General features: G+C 45.1%; 1 protein-coding gene across 4 annotated transcripts in view; it reads left to right on the forward strand.

The window, feature by feature from the left end:
* Positions 1–20641, forward strand: part of FBXO21 (F-box protein 21) — a 34531-nt gene extending 13890 nt beyond the window's left edge. For 3 of the 4 annotated variants that reach the window (XM_061602463.1, XM_061602465.1, XM_061602464.1), the window contains 6 exons: positions 968–1104; positions 3752–3928; positions 5792–5924; positions 8109–8299; positions 12515–12672; positions 15322–20641. In XM_061602463.1, the coding sequence (XP_061458447.1) occupies positions 968–1104; positions 3752–3928; positions 5792–5924; positions 8109–8299; positions 12515–12672; positions 15322–15497 (972 nt within the window). In that variant the 3' untranslated portion in view covers positions 15498–20641. The remainder of the gene's footprint in view (positions 1–967; positions 1105–3751; positions 3929–5791; positions 5925–8108; positions 8300–12514; positions 12673–15321) is intronic. The other variant, XR_009759617.1, reaches the window with a different exon arrangement.
* The last annotated feature ends 3077 nt before the right edge of the window (positions 20642–23718 follow it).

Here is a 23718-nt window from a genome sequence, read left to right on the forward strand (position 1 = left end):
AATTGTGCTTGAGGGGGGACTAAAGCAATTGTGTCAGGGCTGCCTTGATTGACCCGGCTTGGGACTTTCATGGTCCCATCATTCCTAGCTATTGGGCTTGTGTACTGAGGCTGATGGGAGTTGTAGTTCCGCAACATCTGGAGGGCAAAAAGTTCCCCACACTTCCAATATATAAATGGGCCCTTGTCGAATGTGCACACCTTTGATCTAGCGTATGCTACGGAGTGGGCTGTTTTTTAAAGTTGCACGTTTGTCATTAACAGACCATTTCCTGGTGAGGGTTGACTTGATGGTGGCAGTTTCCACCCTGTAGGGAAGGGTGGGGGTGATCGCCCCTGGAGGCTTGTGGAATCTGAAGGATCCCTGAATGCTCTGGGGGATTTGGGGGCTGGCATTGCTGAGAATTGCGCCGAGGCCCGGGCTCACTACAGAATGGCAAGATGGAAAGATCCATCAACAGGATCTCTCCTAAGTGCCGTCCCTGATGCCCTTCCGTCACTTAATCAGAACACACCTTGTTCTCCTTGGCTTTTGTGGAAAGCTTGGTTAAATACACTCTGGAGTTTAAGATTGTGTGTTGTCATGGTGCTGCAGCTGCTGCTATTTTCTGCTGTTTTTAACTTGTATCCATTTTTAACGCTATATTTTTATTTCTCTGTGGGAAATTTTTCTGGGACTGCAATCCGGTGAAAAGTGGTTTATACATCTTATAACTAAGCAAAACAGAGTGCAGCAGATTGCTGTCAATGTTTATATGATTTCTTCCCCAACGTTTGCTAGCAGCCTTCTGAATCCTACTGTATTCCTTCCCTTGTAAGAGCAGAGGATCCTTCTGTATTGCAAGACTGTAAACTGATCTTGCCCTTCCTGTTGGGAGGAGGGTTTAAACATAATCCGAGATCAAAGGTTTTTTTAAAAAATATATAAATAAAGCTTCTCATTGTTGGTATCACTTTTTTGTTTCCAGGTTTTGATCCACAGGACTGGAATCCCAATCAGTTTGTCAGTGCTTTATTTGACAATTGCTAGGCAGTTGGGTGTTCATCTTGAGCCAGTCAACTTTCCCAGTCACTTTCTGCTCAGATGGTGCCAAGGGACAGAAGGGTAAGCTTTTTAAGTTCCATTTGGCTCCCAGACCTTTTATTCCACCAGGAAGCTTATTTTCCGAGCTGGCAAGACAGCAAGAGCAGCAACTATCTTGGGCAGCAAGACGGTTTAGCAACCCGTGCTGCTGTTTTCTAGTTACCCGTTGCCAAACGATGAAGTAATGTTAAGGTGCAGGGAAGCTATCCCCCATCCCTTTACAAAAGAAAAATGAGTTGTGTTTGATTAGAAAACCCCGCTGCTTGCCAGAGTCATCAATAACATTGCAGAACGATCTCATTAACTGTCGGGGAGCAGGCCAGTGCGTGAACGAAAAGGCTATAAATTCACTCCAAGGGCTCTGTTTGGTGTCACATGATGGTGAGAACGCAGCTGTCTAGAATGAATGGAAGCAGATTTCCAGAGGGTGCAAATGGCATTTGCACCCTCCACCCCCTTTCAGTAATCTCAGTTCTCCAAGTTCCGGCCCTTTATGTAGCCAAAACAGCATCAGCCGTGCACAAGAGGGAAGAGATCAGCAGGCGCAGCAGAAGTGCAGGAAAATCTGTAGGAAGAAAGGCCCCATGAGGACCAAGCATGCTCAGTAAGGCATAGGATGTTGACGGACTGCTATGGGGTGGAGAGACAGAAGATGCGGTGGGCTGGGGAGTGGGAAAGAGAAATGGAACAGGGTCTCAAGAACCCTGAACAGGAGCTCTCTGGTTAGCAACGGTTTGTTGCAGGTGTTGCTTGTGAGATAATGCCATTTTACTTATTTTAAAAATGCAAAATGATTGCTAGAGACTGAGACCTACATGCCAAACGCTCTCTTGCTCTACAGAGACTTCTAAATGATGTCGTCTTGCTTGTGGTCGTCAAACATCTGGAAGGGCTTCATCTAAGATGGGTTCGGTGATAATCAGCCTCTGGGGCGAGGGCAGCGGGGAGGAGGGACGATTTTGATAATGGGAAAGGGTTCAGTGCCCCTGAGCAGCTTGGCCTGTCAAATTAGTAGTCCTCCCTTCCCCTAATCCAGGTGTGGGGAACTTTTGGCCCTCCAGATGTTGCTGAATGACAACTCCCATCATCCCTGGCCATTGCTGGGGCTGATGGGAGTTGTCGTTCAGCAAGTCATTTGTTTTTAAATGTTTTTGTGATGTTGTACACCACCCTGATGTTTTGCGATAGGGCAGTAGATAAATACTTCTATAAATAAATAAAATAAACATCAGGAGGGTCAAAGGTTCCCTATACCTGCCCTAAGGCTTGCCCCACATAGGCCCAATCAACCACTTTGATCTGCGGAAATGACATTTTTACAAGTGCCACAAAATGTTCCTTCCGCACATGCAATGAATCGATCCTTCACTGTGGCAGCCAGCCTCTGCTCCCTGCCCACAAACATTAGGCTGTGCTCTTTTTGGTGCCTGCTAAAATGTTTTGTTTAAGCACGCCTGCCTGCACCCAGGCGTGTAAATTTGCCATCTATTTTAATACGTAATTTTATTTTATGATGTATATTTTGGAACGGCTTTTTTTTTTTCATTTTGAAAAACAATTAGGTGAACATGTTTTTAACATCTGGTTTTTATCGGTAATTTTAATGTATGTGTTTCTCATGTCGATGGCTCAGAGGTTATGATGATTAAGTGGTACATAAATATTGTTTTTAAATAAATTTAAAATTTAAAACTTGGTAGAGAGATAAATCTTTCGGACAAATGAATCGGTCATAGATCAGTGGAAGAACGCATGTCTTGAATGCAGAAGGCCCCAACATCTCCAGGTGTGGCTGAAAGAATCCTATCTGAAACTCTGGAAGCTGCTGCCAGTCAGAGCAGATCAGGGAAGGGGAATGTTTTTCAGCCTGAGGACCTTGTTCCCTTCTGGGCAAACGTCCAGGGGTCAGAGGCAAAAGCAGGCAGAGCTACTAATGTGAATCTTACCTTTGTACAGCAGGCTGGGTTCTAAGGTTCTTCACCCCTGGTATAGACAGTACTGAACTGGGTGGACCAACGGCGTTATACATGTTGCAAATCTCCTGAAGTTATAAGTAACTTGACCTGTCCAATCACTGCACTCTGCAGATGATGGCCTCCTGCAGGAACCATCTCATCAAGGAGTCCGTTCCGTACAACATGGACAGTGGACCTTTAGTGTTGTGGTGCCTACCCTTGAGAATTCCCTCCCCTTAAATATTAGACAGGCACCATCTCTGATGTCTTTTTGGCACCTACTGAAGACCTTCCCCTTTCAATAAGCCTTTTAAGTAGAGACCATAGTCTGCATCTATGTTGGAACTGCTTTTTAAGATGTTTGTTTTTGAGATGTTTCTAGTGCTTTAACATCCGTTTGCTGCTCTGGGTTCCCTTTGGGGGGAAGGGCAGTATAGTAATAATAATGTTTCACCTTTCACATCATGCAAAACATGTGCCATTTTCTCTTTGCCTAAGGAGCACTGTTTTAAAAACAAGCCTACTTTTCTTCCCCTGTATATCTCATCATATTGGTATATCTGTGTGCCTTATCAAGGTATACTCAGCCCCTACCGCAAGAGCAAAAATCTCATTCTTACGTGTAAGAGCACCTTGTTTCTTCTAGAAAGTGAAGCGCGTTGCACTCTTTAAAGGCTTGCACTCAGTTTCAGTTTTCTTGGTCTTTCCTTCAGAAGTACAAATATCTTTGACTATGTTTACATCGATGCTTTTGGGAAGGGAAGGCAGCTCACTGTGAAAGAATGCGAGTACCTGATTGGGCACCATGTGACCGAGGAATTTTATGGCGTGGCGACAGCAAAGGAAGTTTTACAGCGGATGGTGGGCAACTTGTTAAACATTGGAAAGCGGTAAGAGCCCGGCAGCTTATTGGGTCAGACATCCTTTCCAAGAAGACCTGGAAATCTCAGGTTTTGGTGACAGTATTCCACAGCTGCTGAGAGACAGCCATAACTTGGGGAGTCCCATTTGTGTCTGCTGTGAACTCTTTAGCGTGGCCATTGGCAGCCGCTGTTGTTGACCCATACCACTCCATCCACAATATGGGGATAAACAGCCTAGACCCCAAATATCTGAAAGGCCGTCTCCTTCCCTACAGACCCTTTCAGGTGTGAAGATCAGCAGAAGGGGCCCTCTTGGTAGCTCCACCACCCTCAGATGTTCGAGGTCGTGGTGACCAGGGAGAGGGCATTCTGTGGCAGCTCCTTGGCTGTGGAATTCCTTTCCTTATATAGTTTCGGCCATATGCTGAAGACACAGCTGCCTTTGACACTTGAGTAGAGATGTGAAGGCCTGGAAAAAAACAGGAAAAATTCAGGGGGAAAACCAGTTTTTTTCCAAAGCCTTTTTCCCCCCCAAAAAATTGGAAAAATGGGAAAAAATGAAGAAAAAATGGATTGTGCAATGTTTTATTTTAGCGTGATGAATAAAATGTTACACTGAATCTTGGTCTCCCCCTTTTTCTCAGTTCTTTTTATGGGAATGGATACTTTATGTCTGCTTGACACTGGAGGACTAGCGAAGACATAATTTTCTTAATGTACTTTTAATATACCAAATGTGATAATTTTATGCCAAACCAACTTGTACATAATTACATTTGATGTTTCTGAAGTAACAAAGTGATTTTCAATCTGTAAAAAGTGCTAATATTGCATAATCTCCATTTATTTCTGGAAAAAAGGTTTTTTTTCCATGGCTTCAAAATTTCTGGAAATGTTACATCTCTACACCTGAGATATGTGTTTTCAAGACCCACTCTATCCCTGTGGCTGTCATTTGTTTTCACTGTTTTTAATATTGAATTTTAAATTGTTGTAACCCACCCTGGGACCTGATGGTAAAGGGTGGGTAATAAATTGAGCAAATAATAATAAAAGTGACCTACCTCACAGGGTTGTTGTAAGGATTGCACCATTATAACATATATACACAGAAAGGCGGCCAACAAATAAATGCATTATAAATAAATGAAGCACATACTCATACCCATTAGCAGTCACTGTGGTCTCTTCTACAGGTGAGGCAAACCATGCTTTCTCCCACCTGCACTGGGCCCCAGGCCTGTAAGCTAATGATGGCCAAGCTCCCATCAATTTGATTTGGAGCTGGACTTCGCTCAGTTTGCAGTTTCCCCTTCAACACTTCTCTTGAAATGCTTCTTTTTTTTGCCCCTCCCTGGTGCAATTGCAGCATCCTGCATGCTACAGGCTCTGGGGAAATGTCATTTTCCTAGGGCACCCGAGCCCTCTATATAGGCACACTGGGAACTGCATATCATGCTGTGCCTCCCAGGCCCTGGAGTTTTTGTGTTGCCCCGGATATGCATGCTAAAGACTTGGGTGCTTTGGGACACTGTGCTTTCACAGCATTCAAGGTGGGAGGAAGGAGGCTCTGTTTATATTCTAAACCGAATAAAAGCTTTTGAGGGGAATTGGAGCTCCCTTAATCATGGAGGTGTGGCATCTCAGCAACAGTGGTGGCTGGCACTCGTTGGATCTGGCAGGACGCAAGGCAACTCTGAGACTAAGCCGACAGGCAAGGCCACCCCTTGGTCTGGTTGAAAGTAAAGAGACAGGCAGGAGGAGGCTGGTTGAGGTTGGTGAGGCGGTGTCCCTTTCGCCCTAGTGGACCAGCCTCCACTGCTCAGCGATATGATGATGAACATAAACAATGGCATCATGTTTTTCCTTGAATGTTTGTTTGCTTGCTAGGGAAAGCACTGACCAGTCCTACCAGCTCCTGAGAGACTCTTTGGATCTGTACCTGGCCATGTATCCAGACAACGTGCAGCATCTAATGCTTCAAGCTAGATTGTACTTTCACCTGGGAATCTGGCCAGAGAAGGTACCTATTAAGGCTTGTATGCCTTCATTTTATGAAAGGCCTGGAGTTACAGTAAGTAAAGGCGGGAGAAAGGACTTCTCCCTAAAGGATTTGCCGTCTCTTCTCTTAGGCTGTCATTTGTCTCCTTCCCTTTTCTTTGAGAAGCTGAAGCCATCCTAAACTCATCTTTCCACACCTCACGTTGCCTGTCTAGCGCTTCGTTCATCAGGATTGGCATTAGACCCACTTCTGCCCGCCCCTGGGCCAGCATCTCCTTCAATAGTTGAGGCGTTTTCTGGTTAACCAGTGAATCCGATGCCCTGCAATTCTACCCAAACTACTAATTATTTGTATTAATTATTATTAAAATTATTATTTGATTAGTAGACCTAATTAATGAAATCATCCACATCCAAAGCTAGCGCAGATTCTGCTTGCTCCTGAACAAAACCAGAAATCTCCCTGTTCTGCCTAACTGCACATGCCAACAGTCCCAAACATGTATCAAATATATGTTTATCTCTCTTGCACCTCTCTCCAACCCAAATAGATCTGAAAGGGTTCTCCTTGGTCCTTTCAGTTCAGGAGAGAGATGTAATATTCTGATCCACTTCCTTTTGGCTGCTGGCCATCTTTGCTGTGCTAAACTTTCAAGTCCAGCGTTGGAGGGAGAGTTCCCCTTTTATTCTGGAGAGATTGGGGGGGGGGAGCTGTGGCAGTCAGCATTGCTGCATAAACCGACGCAGTAAAGCAGGTGATGCAGGGGAGGAGGTGATGAAATCTGATAAATTTGCAGAGACATGGTGGGCCCTTATTGCGCCAGCTAGCAAGGAAGGTTGCACCAGGAGGCCACCAGCCTCTCTCCTTCATTTTTGGACCGATTCACTTTGTCGGCACTAAATGGGCTTAGCGTAACATCCTTTGTCTTTTTGTGGGCGATGTCTGTAGTGGCTCCTATGTTCCACCCCGTGGCTCCTCCACCGCTGCAGAGTTTGTGTATTGTGTTAGTAAGAACATAGGAAGAGCCCAGCTGCTGGATGAGGCCAGTGGCCCATCTAGTCCAGCATCCTGTTTTCACAGTGGCCAACCAGATGTGCATACCATGGACTGCGAAAAAGACAAATAATTGGGTGTTAGAACAAATTAAGCCAGAACTGTCACTAGAAGCTAAAATTATGAAACTAAGGTTATCATACTTTGGACACATCATGAGAAGACATGATTCCCTAGAAAAGACCATAATGCTGGGGAAAACAGCAGGGAGTAGAAAAAGAGGAAGGCCAAACAAGAGATGGATCGAACCCATAAAGGAAGCCACAGACCTGAACTTACAAGATCTGAACAGGGTGGTTCATGACAGATGCTCTTGGAGGTCACTGATTCATAGGGTCGCCATGAGTCGTGGTCGACTTGAAGGCACATAACAACAACAACAAACCAGATGTCCCAATGGAAAGCCCGCAAGCAGGACCTGAGTGCAACAGCACTCTCCCCCTCCTGCCATTTCCAGCAGCTGGTATACCGAAGCACGCTGCCTCCAACTGTGGAGGCGGAGCATAGCCAGCATGGCTAGTAGCCATTGATAGCCATGTGTTTGTCTAATCCTCTTTTAAAGCTGTCCAAGTTGGTGGCCATCACTGCCCCTTGTGGGAGAGAATTCCAAGAAGCGCTAATGTTTGGCGGTGCCTGTAAATGCACTTTCCGCTGAGACAGGCTTTTACCTGCCCCACACCTGATGTCACATGAGACGGGTGTAGGGCAGGTGGGTGTGGCTCAGCCTAAATGACCTCCCAGGCCAAATAAGGACTGGCAGGCCTGATAAAGTCCGTGGGCTGGAGGTTTCTGTCCTCCGTCCTAATAATAATAATAATAATTAATAATAATAATAATAAATTTTAATTTTTGTGTCGCCTATCTGGCCGAAGCCACTCTAGGCGACGTACAAACTAAAATTCAGTAAAATACAATACAATACAGATAAAATACAATGAAGTCATTAATCACAGCAGCATGAGATCAGTTAGGGCAATCAATAGATAATAAGTATCCCAAAAAAGTTAGCCCTCCCCAGAACTCTTCTAAGAGAACTCTTGGGGCATTCATAGAGGTATTAACCCCTTCTTATATGTCTGATTGCCTGTAGTACCAGGTGGCTGAAATGGCAGCTGTTTTGTAACGACACTTTTTTTTTTTTCTTGCTCCAAGGTCCTGGACATCTTGCAGCACATTCAAGCGCTGGACCCTTCCCAGCACGGAGCAGTGGGCTATTTAGTTCAACATACTTTAGAGCACATCGAACGTCGGAAAGAGGAAGCAGGACCTGACGTGAAGCTCCACTCCGAGGAGAAACACAAAGATGTCTGCTATTCAGTTGGCTTGATTATGAAACACAAGAGGTGAGTCTGTCCCATTTCCACCCCTTCCACAATCTGTCTCACTCTCTCTCTCTCCCCACCCCCTTTCCCCTAGGATATCACACCACTCAGAATTTTGCAGCATCAGACGGTTACTTTACAAGTTTGGTTGGAAAGCCACAAATTCAAACACCACAGAGGGAGGATTAAACTGGTCCTGGACGGGCTAGTGCTTCCACTAACAGACTAAGTCAAAGTTTGGAAGCGCTCCTGTATTCCTCTCTTGACTGGGGAAGCCCAGGTAGCGTCTGTAGTCAAGAATTCATTTTCTGTTATCAGCTTCGACCGGAGTGGCAACTGCAGCCCTTTTTGGAGAGGGCATGTGTGGCCACAATGATTCATGCACCGGTCATATCCAGACTAGGCTGCTATTATGCACTCTACATGAGGTTGTCTTTTAAAAACGGTCTGGAAGCTTCAGCTGGTCCAAAATGCAGCTGCCTGATGGGTATAAATTTGTAAGCTTGTATAACACCTGACCATGCCACCTACGCTGGCTTCCAGGGCATTTCCAGGCCCAATTTAAAGTGCTGGTTTCGCTTGCACCTCTATCATGCTGTCCACACAGTGAGATCTCAGTTGGAGGCTCTCTTGGTGCATCTGCCTCTTAGGTCTGTGAGGTGGCTGGCCACAAGATAAAGGGTTTCTTCTGTGATGGCTCTACACCTTTTGAACTCTTCCTAGTGGGTGGCTACAATTGAGGCTTTTCGGAAGGCCCGAAAGATGCATTTGTTTTGCTTGACATCCCCCTGAGTAATTTTCATCCCCCTCTTTGGAATGTCATTGAAATTCCAAGCCTGTTTTTATTTCTGTGCAACTCTTTTTATTCTTGGTTGTGGTAATATTGATTTTTTAAATATATATATATATTGTTGTAAGCTGCTTTTAATAGGCTTTGCCTGGAAAAGTGGGATATGTTTTTATATAACTTTAACAACGTATCACCTGGCGTCAGCTGAAAGCAGTGATCCTTGGTGGAGACCATTCATGCATTCGGTTGCAAGTCCACTCTTCAGTAATCAAGTGACAGGGCAACTCAGCTCTCTGAGACAACTGATATTCTTTGAGGTTTAAGTACAGTTCTACATCTTGCAATGTCCTAGGCAAGCTGACCTCAGTTGGATCCCTTGCTAGCGTCATGTTCGCACCCCCACACACATACCCCGCTACCACTTACTAGGATGGTGTTGAGTAGACCTCCGGGCCCGCACAGTGCGCCTGGGCTTACTGGTGCCGCAAGAACTTAGGAAGAACCCTGTTGGATCAGACCAGTGGCCCACCAAGTCCAGCATCCCATGGCCAGCCAGATGTCTCTTCTGGGAAGCCCAGAAGCAGGATCTGGGATCAACAGCATTCTCCCCTCCTGCAATTTCCGGCAACTGGTATTCAGAGGCACACAGTAATACTTTCAGTTAACAAAGTGGATGCATTCCTGGACATCACTTCTTTAACAAAAACGTTGGTACCAGCGGTAGGAATAACATGGAAAGAATAGGGATAGGTTCCTACACCCGCTGATAGATGGGGACAGCTACAACAGGGGCTTTAAAAGGTGCCTACCCGGAATCCACCCCCTCCCCCTCCTTCCCACTCCCCTCCTTCTCCTCCTGTGAATTGTATTGGATCCTTTTCTTCCCAGCCCTGGGAGAAAGCAAGAGATCTCTTTAATGCAGACAGGGGCTGATCAGTTTCACCTTAAAGCAAAGGCACTGGCTTGAAAGTTTATCCATAGCAAAGGAAAGACACATGCTGGTCAGTTTCACCTTAAAGAAAAGGCACTGGCTTGAAAGTTCATTCATAGCAAAGCAAAGACACATGCTGGTCAGTTTCACCTTTAAGCAAAGGCACTGGCTTGAAAGTTTATCCATGGCAAAGCAAAGACACATGCTGGTCAGTTTCACCTTAAAGAAAAGGCAGAGGCTTGAAAATTTAGCATAGCAAAGTTGGTCAGTTTCACCTTTTAAGGGAAAAGAAAAAGGCTTCCTTAAAATGAGCTTCATTCCTGGAAGATTCATTAACTGAGGTATTACTATGCTGCCTCTGATAGCAGAGACAAAACACGGCCATTGTGGCTAGTAGCCATTGATAGCCTGATCCTCCATGAAAGTTCACGGTTCAGAAATAGCATAATTAAGACGGCAGTGCCAGCAAGGACAGGCAAGGCCAGAGTTCCACTTGCTGCCACTACTGGTCTGCCATCCCAAGCCCCAACTACCTGCCCAGTTGAACCTCAGCAGCGGTGAGGCCTGCTGGGGCCCCAGCATGAGTCTCAGCAATTTCCAAAGATAAAAGATAACTTGGAGGGAAAGGACTAGGCCAAAATTCTTCTTCAAGCCCAATTTTAGCCAGTGCAGGTGAGGGCGAAGTGTACCATTTTTCTCCAGAATGCTCCTTGGAACAAGGCAGATTGGGAGGCAAATGACGGTGGCCAACTACCAATTTATTTATTTATTTATTTATTGTGCTTTTATACCGCCCTTTAGCAATAAGCTCTCAGGGCGGTCTACAACAATAAAAACAGGTTAAAATACAAGTGAGTATAAATAAAATGCACTATAAAACATATGTGAAAACAAGATTGCAACAAAAATTTAAATTTAAAAAGCCTGGGCTTTTTAGTAATCTGTGAGGGAGCTCCAGTGAACACCCTATCCCCCAATAAAATGTAGAAAGGGGTAGGCTGTTTTGCCGTAAAATCAAGGCTGAAAGTTCAAATGTTCAGCCCAGTCTGAAAGAAATGCTGTCTGATCTGGGCAAAGCAAGCATAATTGGTTCCCATATGCATGAATACTCTTTATTGTGAAGGGAATACCACACAAGCAGCGAACCGGAAAGAAAGAAAGAAAGAAAACCTTTATCCATAGCTTTTATCCACCTGTATACCATAGGGACAGGGTTAAAATTCGCTTCCTGAGAATACAGTTCTATTTCTGTGTTGACGATGTTATTTTTAGCTGGCTTTGGGCACGTTGTGCAAAGTCCATGTCAGACAGCAGGGAGATATAAATGTATGTTGTGGTGGGATGGGGGTATCATTTTCAAATGGCTCCCTAGGAGAAAAACGTTGTCTCTCTTAGCAAAGGGAAACAATGCCATCACATAATGGAGAGCAGTTCTAACCTACCTGCTGCGCTTTGCAGGTTTTCTGCTGGGAGGGAATTTTTCCACATACAAAAGAATAACACTAAGCTAACATTTGTTTAACAAATTGTGAGTGATCCGTGAGTTGACCAACAGACAACCAAAGTCATAGCTTGTTTCTCCAGTGTGGTTTGAGCGTCTGGGGTAGCCAAATAAACTGTGGATAAGAAAGGGTCCTGGGTTGTCATGTAAAGCCAAGCCATAGTTAAAATAAACCATTGTTAATAAGCCAAGAGCAACCATGGTTTGTGATTGTGGTTTGGGAATAAGCAAGCCATAATTTAAGCTACTAGACTGGGTTCATATGATCAAACAAGTTATGGTTACACTAAATCATGGCTTAGTTTGTTTTTAAATGAACAAGGCCACCATTTAGAAAGTAAGGAGAAAAAGGCAACAGGAGGATAAATTTGTGGCAAGCCACGACCGTCTTATTGAATACTGTAGAAGGAAATCCCTGTGTTCTCTATCAAGAGGTATTTTTTCTAAACTTCTGAGCTACAAATTATTTTCATGCTATCGGGTATAAACAACATGAGTGGTCATCGATGCTAGTCCTACTCAGAGTAAACCCATCGAAGTTAATGGACATGACTAACTTATATTAATTTCAGTGGGTCTATTCTGAGTAGGATGTAGCTGAATACCACCTTACAATATTATTGATATTGGTTATTGATTACTGTAACATTAGCCAAGATACTTGGCAGAAAAAATTGGTCCACATGATATGTTTGAGGTTCTGCTCCTTGTTCAGGGAACATTGTTTGAGAAGATCATGGCTTGTTTACCTTCTCTTTTACTCTTTCAATATATGATACGGCTGCATTGTCTTTGCAAATGATGTTGTAATGTGAAATTACGGATATAATGAGACTTTGTGCAGTGGAGTACCTGTTTTCACATTGATGTTTTGCGATTTGTCGTTTGTTTCAGCCATCGGCATTCTCTGTGCCAAACCCCTCAGTCCCCTGAGTGCGAACCTGTAACATCGCCTCCGATTTGACTCTTATTTGAGTTGCGCACCCTTTTCCCCTCTGTCTTTTTGCAATTTAGGTATGGCTATAACTGTGTAATCTACGGCTGGGACCCGGCGTGTATGATGGGGCATGAATGGATCCGAAACATGAATGTCCATAGCCTGCCACATGGTCCCCACCAGCCCTTTTACAATGTCTTGGTGGAGGATGGGTCGTGCCGATACGCTGCCCAAGGTAAGCAGCGCTGTGACAGGCTCATTCACCGAAATGCGTTCAGCCTCTTTATGTATGTATGGGAAGAAAACCCAGATTTTTTTAACTGGCTGCATGCCAGTTAAGCTGTGTAAATCAGGGGTGGGGCCAAATGCAGCCTTCCAGGCCCTTCTCCCCCGGCTTTTTGGATGTCTCTGCGATGGTACTTTTTGTGTGCCCGGGTGTGTCTGTCTGTGTGTAGAAACTGCTGACTTTTTGTGTGTCCGGACTGTATAGCCTCGACCACCACTGGCATGTGGTCCCCAGAAGGCTGCCTATGAGGCAGTGTGGCCCTCAGGCCCATGATGTAAAATTCCATGCCCTTGATGTCACATTCTTGCAATATGTAGATAAAACCTTCCGATCTCTGCGTTGCTGCCTCATATGGTGAATCGCAGGTTGAAGCATCTGCCTGGGGAGGAGTACTTGCAGGCCTCCAGGCTGACTCTGTCCACCCAGACTGGCCATTGTCCCTCCTGGACAAGAAGACGGGCAATGAAAGGCTTCCTGTTTGGGGCTGGGACCATACTCAAGCAGTAGCCTTTTGCTGACTCTGGTGTGCTTCTGCACGCTCCTTCAATTCCGTTGTCTGTTTATTCTTTGCCTCCGACTTCTGGCTTGCCTGTTGGTTCTGACCCCTGCTTCGATCCACAAATAAATGTTACTGTAAGCCTACATACCACGGGCTTTCCGGCGGCAACTTTTGGTGCTGATATGGGTGGCTTTTCATGAGAAAGGGCAATGCTTACCCACTTGGGGCCTCCTCTGTGGTGGCCCCACATACTTAGCGCAGCCTCCCCCGGGAAATAATGAATGGCCCCTTCCTTGTTGGTTTTTCAGCAGATCTTTAAAGACTCTTTGTTTTTTATTCCCCATCTGCATTTGGATAATTCTACGCAGCTTTGTTTTAGCAAATATTTTTATATTCTTAAATGTTCATGTGTGGCTGTTTCGGAAGAGTAACCTTCATCATCTGTTGCTGTAACCATTGTTCTTGCTTGAGGGTGGGGGAGTACCCTGAACGGCAGAATAGAAATCTAACGAATAAATAAATATGCATGTGATAAGTAACATGACATCATACTGATTGCCTGTCCCACTTGAGGATTATAAAGTACTCTGTAGATTTAAAACGCTACATAAGCAGTAGCTGGGATATTTGTGTCTTCCACTAGAGGGCGCACGGCACCACAACACAAATGGTTAGTTGAGGGTGGTCTTTTTTCTCAAATCTGCTAGATAGATACAGTGGATAGTTCCGAATCACAGTCTCAAACTTTGCCTTCAAAGGCACACAGAGCACACTATTGTAGGCATCCAGCTGAGTTTGCATCAGAACGCTGTCCTTAACTGGAAAGGAGTCTGGAGGGCTTCTCAGGAGCTTGGGATAGGATGGGTTGAGAAACGGGAGAGGGCTGGGATCACAATGGAATCTGAAGCTGGCAACCGCTGGCTTGTAGAGCTCCTTGTAATGGGTTTGCCAGGTAGCGGCATTATCACTTACTGAGTGTGATAGGGTAGGGGCCTCTGGTAAATAATGGGGGGGGATGTGGGGATGTGGTGGGGATTCACCTTTCCAGTAAGCCTGACTCCAAAAGTGAGGCCCCTCTACAAGGTGCCAGAGATGCACTTGCTAGTTACCGCTGGTGACTGCTTCTTTCTCTCAGGCAAGAGAGCAGCATTAAAAGGGCCCCCCTTAAGAACGTAAGAAGAGCCCTACTGGATCAGGCCAGCAGCCCATCTAGTCCAGCATCCTGTTCTCACAGGGGCCAGCCAGATCCCCCAATGGGAAGCAGAACATGAGTGCAACAACTTGTCATTTCCAGCACTGGATGATAGCCTTATCATCCATTAATTTGTCTAATCCTCTTTTAAAGCCATTCACGTTGGTGGCTATTGCTGCCTCTTGTGGAAGTGAATTCCTTAGTTTTAACTGTGCAAATAAGTTCTTTCTTTTGTCGGTCCTGAATCTTCCCATGTTCAGCTCTGGTGTTATGAAGGGTGGGGGTGGATTGTAAATAAAAATGAGGGCTGAAAAATCCCGTTCTCTTGTTGCCACCCTCCACACCTCCCTTGGAGGAGGCATACAGAAAAGGGTCTCTGATGATGATTGCAGGCTCTGTCCATTATAGGGATTGGTCATTAGCAAACTTGCAGAGCCAAGTTACCAAGAGGGGCATATCCCAGGAGCTGATCCCATTTCTTTTTGTGTAGCTTCAATTCTGAATGACAATAGACTCTCTGAACAGCAGCAGACGTCAGCCACTTCTTCAGTAGAAGCTGGTCTATTAGGGCATGTGGGACACTGCCCAGCCAACCTCAGTGTGCCCTCAACCAGCCTGCCTCCTGTCTTCTTATTGGCTTCTTCCTCTTTAGTCTCAGTGTTGCCCCTTGTAGAACTCAGCATGGAGGAGGATGGAACAAAACAAGAATTAGTTGGCTCTGCCCGTCATGGGCTCTGGCTCCGCCCGTCATGGGCTCTGACTCCACCTGCTATTGGCTCTGGCTCCACCTCCTGTTGGGCTCCCTGCCTTCTGCTCCGCTAGTCCCAGTGGGCAACAGCCACCAACGAACTCCTTCCTGGCAGATCACGAACACGGTAACTCGCTCTGTATTTTCTTCCCCTTGCAGAGAACCTTGAGTACAATGTGGAACCTCGAGAAATCTCTCACCCCGACGTTGGCCGCTACTTTGCAGAGTTTGCCGACACTCATTACCTAGCAAATGCAGAGTTGGAGTTTCGATACCCTGAGGATCTGAAGCTTACGCTTGCAGCCGTTCAAAAAACGTATGAGAACAAAGAATGAGCTTCCTTAAATATCTCGTTGCAAGGGCAGAGGATGTCTTCATGCAGCAGCTGCGAGAGCTGCCTTGTGGGAACGGTTCTTGGCAGTTCTCTGGCTTAACTAGGAATCACATTTTGCTTGAAAACTAGCAGTGAAGCGTGTTGTTCTATAACCACCCAATTAACACCATGCCAATGCTAGTGAAATAATGCGGGACACATCAGTTGCCAAGGCAAGATGTTGCCTGTCTGAGATGACTTCACTGTACAAAGTATTACCCTTTCTGGACACTTAAAGGCTCTTGTTTTGCCCCCAAAAGACTTGTGGATGTTTATGATAGCCTGGAGACTGAAAATGTTGACAACTTATGGATCGGGTTAGTCCACATTTGCAGTACTGTAGAGGTCTGAATTGGGTTGCATAGTCATTAAGGTCCATTAGAAAGGACACGGCTTCTTCCCAAACCTGGTGTTCCCCTCTGCCGGTCCTGTGTTCTTTGCAATAACCAGCAGCCCAGTGCCAAAATCTTGGTATTGGAAGTTCCTTGGAGACAAAGATCTTGAGGATGTGCCAAGTAAGTCTCCTCCCATTGCTTCAGACAATCAATTTGAAACAGGAAGTGGCGCCAGTCCACCTCTTTTTATAGGCTTCTTGGGTTCCATTCCACAAACACACCCCCAGCTGACACCAATGGCCATGGTGCCTTCTTGAGGCTGCCAACATTTGTGATCAGGTGGGCTGTTGCGTATATCACTCTCCTTTCTGTCTTGAACAGGCTGCTCAAACTGTTGTGGTGTTTCCCTGTGCATAAAGAGAGGAGCATCCATGCTATGCCGTTAAAACAGTATGCTTGTTAAAACAGAACTTCTGTGGGGTCCTTTGTTTGCTTCTTTTTTGTCTAGCCCAACCTTTTTTGGGGCCAGTGGGCACATCTGGAATTTTGAGATGGTGCTGTGGGCACCAGTCGCAGAATGGCTGCCGTGGGGGCTCATGGCATAACGCACAGTTTCTGCCACATCTAAAAGAGCAGAAAAAAAGAGACAGGGCCCCAAAATGGTGTGGGCATGCCCCACATCAATGGGAAAAAGGCACCACCACCCTGGCTCACAAAGCGAATCTCTTTACCTGTCCCCTGTTCAGAACGGGTGGGAGGGCAGGTGTCCAATTCTGACACCCATTGAAATGTGGGCATGTTTAAGGGGCCATGTTCAATATCGGAGTGCAAATGGGAACAGAGCAGGAAGAGCAGACAGTCTTTTTGTGCATTGTGGAGTTAAGAGGGGATATTTACTGAGAGCGTAGGAGGTACCGGTGGGTACACTGGTGCCAATAGGCACCATGTTTGGTGACCTCTGATCTAGTCCAAACAAAATTCTTGTTGGAGTAAAACAAGAAATGCAATGACTGAAGATCCCTATGAATCAGGGAATGTTCATGAAATCTGATTTCTTGATTTTGCAGCCCAGCGACCAGAATGGTACCTAGGCGGTTGGACAAAACAGCTGACCATGCACTTCTGCATTTTGTTAAGACACTGTACGTGTACTGCAAAGACATGGAAGACATGTAATTTTTTAAATTGGTGTCTCTAAGCAAGCACAATCAATAATTATTTACTGGATTGCTTGCTTGGTGTTGCTTCGGGTAAGCTATACTTACTGCATTGTGAAGAGTGAAATGATACATTTCACGGACTTAGTTTTGAATGTTAGCAGCAGAGAAATTGTTCTTGCCAGGATTACTGTTTTTGTAATGTGTGTGGTGTTTTTCATAATATTTTGATAGCACATATCCTTGTGAAATTCTTTCAGGGATGGAGACACTGTGGACCCTCTCTCTGTTGCTTGAGTCCAGCTCCCATCATCACTGCCCATTGGCCATGCTGGCTGGGGCTGGCGGGAGTTGGGAGTCCAGCAACATCTGGAGGGCCTGGTCTGTGTTCTCATCTGTTGGGGACAACTTGAAACCACTTGAAGGGCTGGTTTAAAAAAACCAAATGCCTTCTTTCCACAGCCAGGCTGCCATCCCTATGAGTGCATGCTTGTGCTTGCACATGGAAATATCATGCTTTGATCTAGGGGTAGTCATGGTTATTGATCTGAAATCACTTGGGATTACATAAGCCAGGAGTCGCCAACCTTTTTGGACCAAACGTTGGCACATTTCTAATTTTGAGAGTGCTGGGGTACCAGTAACAAAATGGCCACCAGGGGGACGTGGCATAATACAAAATTAGAGAGTAATTATCGTGAAGCTGTACATGTAATTGTATTTACATATTGGAAAAGGCTTGACCTGTATAATTTCTGCCTGCCATACAGCCGCATCAGGCACAAGACCCCTGTTTTTCTCCAACACCAACCCTAAAGGAAAGGCTAGGCTGCCATCCTATACTCATTAGATGCAAAGGGACTGACTGCCGAGTAAACAATGACACCATTGTACTGTAAGTTGACAATAGTGAATTCATAATGCCTTAGTCCCTGGTCAAGCAGAAGACATGTCTCAGCCTCTTTGCAAAGTATGTGCAGAAAATGACTTCTAGCTGACCTCGGATAAACCCAGCACAGGAAAGGTGCGTCCTGGTTGCCAGGGGAAAAGGGCAAACTGTGGAGATTCCAAGAATTAGAAAAAAAGACAGAAGCAGGAAAAGTGCACTGAAAGGGAAGGGAAAACAGCAGCTCTTTCAGACTCCAGGGATTCCTATTACCTGGTGTCCAAACAACTCACTTATCAGTCATCGCTCTGACTTCACTAACTGGCTGATAGGCCGGAGCAGCCAGGCTGGCTCATTTCACGGAAATTGCTTAGAAAGGTACCTGCGCATTTTGCACCATAGCTTTCTTTCTAGAAGGGCTAGAGACTTAACTGCTTTTTGTTTAAAGAAAGCTCAGAGTCTGGGATACCTGCCATGGCCCCCACTGTCAATGGGTTGGAAACCCCTGACATAAGCTGTTCCCCTTGACATCATAACCAGTACCCATGATCCACATGAAAAACGTTCATGTTGATAGTTGAGCATGTACTGGGAAATGATAGCTCACATGGACAAGTAAAGTAATATCTGAATTGCCCCAGGAGAGCCAGCCAGGAGGGACGCCAAGCATATAAATGACAACAAAGTTTGGGGCAGGGGTGGAAGAAGGAAACAAAGCGTTTGCAGTAACCTTAGATCTGAATGGAAAAGGCTTGCAGTGGAGAGCTGAAATCTTTTACAGTCGTGTTCTTCAACCTTGGGTCCCCAGGTGCTCTTGAACTACAATTCCCATCATCCCCAGCCACCTTAGCCACTGGTCAAGGGATCATGGGTGTTGTAGTTCAAGAACATCTGGGGATCCAAAGTTAAAGAACACTGCTCTACAGCAGTGATGGGGAACCTGTGGCCCGGGGGCCAAATGTGCTCCTCCAGACCTCTCTCTCCTGGCCCTTGGAGCTGTCCCCAAGCCACACCCCATCACTGGCCCTGTTTTGCACCTGGAGCGCTTTTTGCTGGGCTGGAAATACGCCCTTGGACTCTGGTCATGCCTCTGACTTTTCTGGGTGGAGGGAAGAGAGGGGTGAGCGCGAGTGCGAGTGCGTGTAGCAACTAATGTACAAAGGTCAAATTTACATTTGTCACTGTACCTATTTTTGCCTCTGGCCCTTGCTGGCATGTGGCCCTCGGAAGGTTGCCCAGAAGGGAATGGGGCCCTCGGGCTGAAATAGTTCTCCCACTCCCTGCCCTACAGTCTCGGTGCACCAGGAATCCAAATCTATCCTTCAGATGTAAGAACTTGAGCAACACACTGAGCATCCCCTCCTTGTTGTGGGAAAGATGTTGCTGATTAGGGAAAATGTGTCTGCCTCAAAGCCTGCAACTGGTTCCCTTTTTTTTAAGCGTTGGTCTTCAGCTGGTCGGTTGGGACCCAGCACCAAGAAGAGCCACGATACCACCACCACCACCATGCAAATATGCAGTAGAAATAAAAAATAAAATTAAGAAGTAGGTCCCAAATGCATGTTTGGTTGAAGGCGGGTCTCTAGCTAGAAGAGGTTGAAGATTGCTGCTTTCAAGCATGGCGAGATACCTGCCGTTGAGTCGTAGGCCCCATCTGCGCTATATTTAAAGCAAGGTCACGTTACTTTACCCAGTCATGGCTTCCTTCGAAGAATCCTGGGAACTGTAGTTTGTGCAGGGTGCAGAGAGTTTTTAGGAGACCCCTACGCCCCTCATAGAACCACAGTTCTCCAGGAAGAGGGACTGATTGTTAACTCATTCCGGAAAGTATAGGGAGAAGAGGAGTCTCCTCACCACTCTCAACAGTCTACAGTTCCCAGGGTTCTTTGGGGGAATGCCATGGCTGTTTTAAAGTGGTATAATTCCCAGAGTTCCCTGGAAAGAGGGATTGACTGCAACTCTTTGTTTTTGACTACTTGTTGAGATAAAAAAAGACAGTGAAAAAGATTAACCTGGGAGAATTTATGGCATTGAGATCATCTGAACTTTGCTTACTCGTTCACGTGGTTTGTGCGTATGGATCTCATGGGGGGAGGGGGGTTCTGTATTGCTTCAGTCTTCTTAGGTGGTTCAGGTTATATGTTGTAATACTGGAAAATGACAAATAAAAACTTTTTAAAAGGGGGGGGCTGCTGAGGTTTGTTAGGAGACCCATATTCCCCCTCACACAGCTATGAATGGGGGGGTGTCTCCTAACACCTCTCGGCACCCTTAACAGTTCCCAGGATTCTTGGGGTGAAGGCATGACTGTTTAAAGTGGTATCGTAGTGCTTTAAATGTGTGTGAAGATGGCAGGGGGTTAGTTCCATGTTAACGCCGGTCGCATCACCTTGATCTTTACCTCTCTTTTCTGCACTGTTGGTAGTCAGATACTTGCCTGCAATACCTCCCTCCTCCTAAAGTGCTCTCAGATATTTGTTTTGTTTTATTTGTAAAGCACTTAGAACTTGTCCTTTATGTAAAAGGTGCTGTAAATATATATACAAATACTCAAATATTACGATGGTATTTTAAAAAGCAAATAGAATTTGTACAGCTAATATCCAATATGCAGTTTTGCTCACCAAATGAGCTGTCTTTAGCGGAGTTTCAAGTGCAGGGTTTTTCTTTTTTCTCCCCTGTGGCTCTTGATGGCATCTCTGAAATAAAATGTTATGACCGTGGGTTATACCTGTGTGTATATAATATATTATCTTCTAACTGTAACGAACTATATGTCTGTTAGTATATAGTTACAGTTTATTATACTAGTCTAGCAGGGCTACAGAGGGGTTTTAATGTAGATGAGTATCTTTGCCTCGGTATTTCTGTATTTTTAAATAGAATGAATTCTGGGCCTACGGAACGAAGCAACATAACCTTATTTTAAATAGTCATGTGAAAGCCCCTTTACGGTAGTGATTTATCGTTCTATAGGATGGCACCAATTGCACATTAATAGTGTAACTATATTCAACTCATTTGAAATGTGGTGTTGGAAAAGAGCTTTGCACATACCATGGACCCCGAAAAAGACAAATAATTGGGTGTTAGAACAAATTAAACCAGAACTATCACTAGTAGTTAAAATGATGAAACTGAGGTTATCATACTTTGGACACATCATGAGAAGACATGATTCACTAGAAAAGACAACAATGCTGGGACAAACAGAAGGGAGTAGAAAAACAGGAAGGCCAAACGAGATGGATGGATTCCATCAAGGAAGCCACAGACCTGAACTTACAAGATCTGAACAGGGTGGTTCACAACAGATGCTATTGGAGGTTGCTGATTCATAGGGTCACCATAAGTCATAATTGACTTGAAGGAACATAACAGCAAAGTGAATTATCAGTGTTCAACATGACTGCGGTATAGCTGGCTTTTGTATGGGAGCTTTTAGAAACATCTATGCATGATGGTTAAATCCCTTTTGAAACAAACAAAAAAGTTTTTTGCTTCAAGGCTGCTTGGAATACATCCTTTTAAAGAGCCAGGAGTGAGGAACCTCCAGCCTGCAGGTCAAATGCAGCCTTCCAGGGCTCGCTATCTGACTCGCTGGATTCTCCGCAGGCCATGTCCCTCGCCAGCTCTGCTCGGTGGCTTCCTTGAGTGCTTGTGCCTGGCTTGAGTATGTACTTGAACTGTGGTGATGCCTGATGTTTGCCTGGATGCTGAGATGGGATGTCTGTGCACTTTGTCTCTTTTTAGTTGGGATGTGGCCTATGGCGCAAAGAAAGGAGTCTCATCAATTGCCACACTTACTTCTCAGCCTCTCTGTCTAATCCCATCTGGTTTGGAACCTGACTGTGTTTATTCCGTGGGCAAGGAACTGCCCATGGTGTATACCCAGAGGTGATATCTTCTTTTAGTTAGTGCTGCATATTCCAAGTCTTGAGCCCTGGCATTGAATGAAAACAGGTCCTGAGGCCGAGACCAACTAGGAGTCAAGCCCTGGATTTCATGATAATTGTTGCCAAATTGATATTTTTCCATAGCACCAGCACACATTTCCCCCCCCCCAAACTTTAGGAATGAGTTGTTATATGCCTTCAAGTTGATTACGACTTATGGCAACCCTATGAATCTTTTTCTGGATATATTCATAGGATTCTCATGGTAAGAGGTCTTCAGAGGTGGTTTACCATTGCCTTCCTCTAAGCCAGCCTTTCCCAACCAGTGTGCCTCCAGATGTTGTTGGACCACAATTCCCATCTTTCCTGACCATTGGCAATGCTGGCTGAGGCTGATGGGAGTTGTGGTCCAACAACATCTGGAGGCACACTGGTTGGGAAAGGCTGCTCTAAGCCTACAGCACCCGGTATTCCCAAGCGGTCTCCCATCCAAGTACTAACTAGGCCTGACCCTGCTTAGCTTCCAAGATCAGGCATGTTCAGGGCAGAAAGCTTAAAAGTGAGGCTATTTGATGTGCAGCCAGAGTTTAGGCTTGTGTACTCCCATCGAGTTTGATGGGATTTGATACCAAGTCAAGATGGGTGAATTTTCAGTTTCTGTTTCTCATTTTTCCAATCTTACGTTCAGTGTTCCACATTTCTGCATTTATTGGCGATTGTAAGACAAAAAGTCCTTGTGAAAATTCATTTGCGCTTTAGTACACGGTTCTCCCAATGCAAACATGTTTGTGTACAATTTGTGTACAATTTTCCCCAATATAAAGCATATTTGTATGTTGTTTTCACTAATGCAAGCATTTATATACACACACCCTTCCCTAATACGTGCAGTTTTGCACACATTACTCGGAGAGCTGCATTGCAAACCAGAGCTTGGAAAAGTTACTTTTTTGAACTACAACTCCAAAAAAGTAACTTTTCCAAGCTCTGCTCAGAGATGTGCAAATTTCGAAGGGCTGTGTTTCAGGTCGCATATTATCTCGGGAAGTGCAAATTAGGTCAGTTCATATTTGAACTCCCTGCTTCCTACTCCCAAGTAAGCTTGCATAGGACTTGAAGAACTTAAGGGCATTCCTCTGGATCAGATCAAAAGTCCATCTAGTCCAGCATCGTGACACAGATGATAGATGGTGGCCGGTCAGATATCTCCAGGTGGTCCACAGTGCAGAGGTGTGGAAGAAATCACCTTTCTTTCTTTCTTTCTTTCTTTCTTTCTTTCTTTCTTTCTTTCTTTCTTTCTTTCTTTCTTTCTTTCTTTCTTTCTTTCTTTCTTTCTTTCTTTCTTTCTTGCCCCCAGTTAAACTCTGAACTTGGAGGTGCTGTTCTTAGGTATCCTGGCATGGTCCACAGGGAAGCTCTTAAGCTTCACAGAATGATAGAACAGTAGAATTAGAAGGAGCCTATAAGACCATTGGGCTCCTGCTGGGAGGAAGGGCAGGATATAAATCAAATAATAATAATGCTGTATTTATTAATGCTACTCTGAGAGCCGGTGTGGCGTAGTGGTTAAGGTGTTGGACTGCGACCTGGGAGACCAGGGTTTGAATCCCCACACAGCCATGAACCTCACTGGGTGACCTTGGGCCAGTCACTGCCTCTCAGCCTCATGAAAACCCTATTCATAGGGTCGCCATAAGTCGGAATCGACTTCAAGGCAGTCCATTTCCATTTCTTTATTAATAGTTCTGCACTTGCTTCCTAACCACATCCAATTACCCAATTTTGAAATGTTTTGTCTATCCCAAATTAATCTAAAACTCTTAGTAAAAACTCTTTCCACCGTATCATAGGCTTTCTCAACATCTAAACATGTTGTTTTAAAAACAAAACAAAACAAACAGCTAGCTGT

The sequence above is a fragment of the Rhineura floridana genome, chromosome 19 (assembly GCF_030035675.1).
Source record: "Rhineura floridana isolate rRhiFlo1 chromosome 19, rRhiFlo1.hap2, whole genome shotgun sequence".
NCBI lineage: Eukaryota > Metazoa > Chordata > Lepidosauria > Squamata > Rhineuridae > Rhineura > Rhineura floridana.